General features: G+C 38.2%; 1 protein-coding gene across 1 annotated transcript in view; it reads left to right on the top strand.

The window, feature by feature from the left end:
* Nucleotides 1–2500, top strand: part of LOC144965737 (phosphatidylinositide phosphatase SAC2-like) — a 183270-nt gene that overhangs the window by 26284 nt on the left and 154486 nt on the right. The window contains exons 5-6 of the mRNA XM_078901378.1: nt 1–42; nt 1213–1392. The exon at nt 1–42 is cut by the window's left edge and continues 3 nt beyond it. Coding sequence (XP_078757504.1) covers nt 1–42; nt 1213–1392 — 222 coding nt within the window. The remainder of the gene's footprint in view (nt 43–1212; nt 1393–2500) is intronic.

The following is a 2500-nucleotide window of genomic DNA, read 5'->3' as shown; positions in this document are numbered from 1 at the left end:
GAGAGCAAGGATAGAGAAAAGTTTGAAAAGAGAATTCTTGAGGTAATTTTTATCTGTGTGAAAACCTCTCAATTTCAACACTTTTATCATAATGTGAAATGATTCATGCCTTTGGTGTATTTTCATACGGTCTTACTCAACGTGCACATATATGCAGATCTGACATCCGAAGCCACCTATGGGGCTAGTTTAACATAGTTATAATTGACAATATTTTGCGTCATTTTTTGAGATTTTCATTACAACAATGAATGAACCCATAAGGAATTGGGCTTTCAGACCTGCAAATAAGTGCACGTCAGTCTTACTCGATTTGCATGTCTGATATCCCAACGTGTTATGGGCTCATTGTTGTAATGGAAATACTTTCAAACCAACGCAAAATACTGTCTTTTTCAACAATTTGCACGTCGGTTTTACTGATATTGATAAGGTAAAGAACATGCATCATTACTTTATTCACGATTCCCAAGTGCCTCATTAACATTTTTAGAGCATTAGGCCAACTGATGTATTTTTCATAAACGAAGCTTGAATTATTTAGATCTCACATAGTTTAGATTGTCTACTGCTCATCTCTTGTTGTTGTTGTTGTTGTTGTTGTTGTTGTTGTTGTTGTTGTTGTTGTTGTTGTTGTTGTTGTTGTTGTTGTTGTTGTTGTTGTTGATCTTCTTCTTCTTCTTCTTCTTCTTCTTCTTCTTCTTCTTCTTCTTCTTCTTCTTCTTCTTCTTCTTCCTCTTCTTCCTCTTCAAGCTGAAACTTCCTCGTGGAAAACTTATTAACTCAGCATTCACAATTGTTTTACCGGGAGATATCCAAGTTGGTCTACAGTCTTTTAGTTTAGGGCTGAAACGAGTGAAGCTGGCAGTCCACTCTAGATTGTGGCAACATAAATTTGCCAGGTTTCCTCTTGTTCGGTTGGAGACCCTGTAATGGCAACCTGACTTGGTTTTTCTGGCCTTTGTAAAATACATTTAGTTTATTCTTCTCTCTCCTACCGAAAAGAAAACAAACCAACAAAAACTACTGCACTCATTATCACACCTTGACAATTCATAATCTCTGTGGTAATTTTGTTTTTCTCTAAGTCTTAAATTAGAAAAAAAATATAATAGTTTCTTCATTTTTGTTTATTTTGGCAACTTTGATTCGGGACTAAAATTTTTTCAATGTTATTTTTGTTTTTGTTTTTGTTCTTTTTTATTTTATTAGGAACTGCTGAAAATGTACAACGATTCAGACTTCTTCTACTACAGTGACAACTTTGACATAACCAACAGTGTACAGCGTCAGAACAGGAGTGATTATGATAAGGAGGCACCCTTGTGGAAAAGAGCAGACGAACGATTTTTCTGGAACAAACACATGTTGCTTGAACTTTTGACAGATTATGTGAGGAAATTGATAGTCTTGAATTTTTAGACCGTAGAAGATGCCAGTTAACTTTCCCCTACTGTAATGAATCGTTGACTTTATCCCATTTACGATTTTTTACTGCGCAGATTTTAGATGGGTTGACTCGAAAACTTCATTGAGTCCTGAGAAGAGCCATTAGGACAATGACGCGGGAAGTATATCTCTGTTTCTTCATTGTGAAATGGGTAACAGCAATTGCTCGCTACCCGGTCAGCATCGAACAAGGAAGGAAGAAGGGAGGAAATCAACCGTCGAGTTCAGCTTCCCCTAGTCCACACCCTTGGGTGTGGGTGTTGTTCACGACGTGGGGGGGGGGGGGGGGGGGGGGGGGGGGAAGGTGAAAAGGGACTGACTCTCTACAGGACATCCTTCCGGATTCCCAACTTAGACTATCTGACCACGGGTAGATGGAGCTCGTCATCGGGGGACCGACATCCATCTAAGATCATTAGGATCCTTAGGATAGGGCACCAGTCTATCGCAAAGTACTTTCCACCAGATCTAACAGATCCAGCCACTCAACGATTGTTTGGTAAATAAGGGGGTCATAAAAATATCTCGAGTCCTCCTGGGATTGATCTCAGTCCCTTTTGTATGTGAATGAGTTCTCTACTACCTAAGCGATTAGGGTCCCCGGTTAAAACATAAGCAACACAAACTAATTGTTCAAGAGTATCCATTGATAAGAAACATTATTATGAATATGAATAACTCTGAAATTACGGTATAAAGTCAAAAAACTTAATGACTGAGCCGTTCCTCCTCATGTTGGGTATAACTCGAGTAACTAGTGAGTTATTTAGTACTTTGCAATGAGTTTAATCGGATTTAGTAAATCAAAATGTGCCATGCGGATTTTGAAAAGGTTTCATATGATTCAAATCGCAAAACAGAGGTTGCTATAGCTTGTCAAAATATAGAATTAAGAAATTAAGGAACAGGCACCAGTGTAAGATAAAGAACTGAACAAGTGTGTACGAGCGGTGCCAGACAGAGCAAGAAAGAAAAAAAAACCCAATCCCATCGAGGTAAACTGATTATTTGGGATGGGTTTTTTTTCTTGTATTTCTCTTTCTTGCCATGT

This window comes from Berghia stephanieae, chromosome 2 (assembly GCF_034508935.2).
Source record: "Berghia stephanieae isolate SIO BIC M18660-M18661 chromosome 2, UCSD_Bste_1.3, whole genome shotgun sequence".
NCBI lineage: Eukaryota > Metazoa > Mollusca > Gastropoda > Nudibranchia > Aeolidiidae > Berghia > Berghia stephanieae.
Note: the sequence above shows the minus strand (reverse complement) of the source record. Positions and strands in the feature narration are given on the sequence as shown.